Source organism: Myotis davidii, unplaced genomic scaffold (genome assembly GCF_000327345.1).
Source record: "Myotis davidii unplaced genomic scaffold, ASM32734v1 scaffold937, whole genome shotgun sequence".
Lineage (NCBI taxonomy): Eukaryota > Metazoa > Chordata > Mammalia > Chiroptera > Vespertilionidae > Myotis > Myotis davidii.
The window spans coordinates 1,663,517-1,664,093 of NW_006288252.1; the positions used below are offsets into that span (position 1 = coordinate 1,663,517).

Below are 577 nucleotides of genomic sequence, written 5' to 3' on the forward strand. Positions count from 1 at the left end.
GCCGGGTGAGGCGGAGGCTGCTGGGCCGAGGCAGAACCTTCCTCCCCCGGGCAGGGCCGGCCCCCCAGCGTGGGAAGGAGGCTGGGTGCAGGGACAGCTGGCAGCACTCACTGGAGCTGAGGCAGGGGCGGCTTCTCTGGCCTGGGCAGGGCCATGGCCCGCGCTGGGGGCTCGGGCACGGGCAGCTTCAGGGCAGGCGGCCTGGGTGCCACGGGGGGCACGAAGAGTCCAGGCCCTTCAAGAATCGGCATCTGGTCAGCCAGAGCCCACCAGCCAGCAGCCCAACAAGCCTTTTAAGTGTAACACTTGTAACGTGGCCTACAGCCAGAGCTCCACTTTGGAGATCCACATGAGGTCTGTGTTACATCAAACCAAGGCCCGGGCAGCCAAGCTGGAGGCCGCAGGTGAGTCTCCCTCAGGGGCTCCTCCTCCACTGCCATCAGGAACTTGGGCTTGTTGGCTGGCACGGGTGGGGGCTCGGGCGTGGGCGGCCCGCGGGGCGACAGGTGGAAGGACTTGAGTTTATCGCAGCTCCTGGAGGTGGCCGCGGCCAAGCCAGCAGCGTTGGCTCCGGGGC

At 67.8% G+C, this 577-nt stretch overlaps 1 protein-coding gene across 1 annotated transcript in view; it reads right to left on the bottom strand.

Moving 5' to 3' along the window:
* SH3BP2 (SH3-domain binding protein 2) overlaps positions 1–577 on the bottom strand; it is a 35,082-nt gene that overhangs the window by 4,197 nt on the left and 30,308 nt on the right. The window contains exons 9-10 of the mRNA XM_015561568.1: positions 404–572; positions 112–235 (exon numbers count right to left, since the gene is read on the bottom strand). Coding sequence (XP_015417054.1) covers positions 112–235; positions 404–572 — 293 coding nt within the window. The remainder of the gene's footprint in view (positions 1–111; positions 236–403; positions 573–577) is intronic.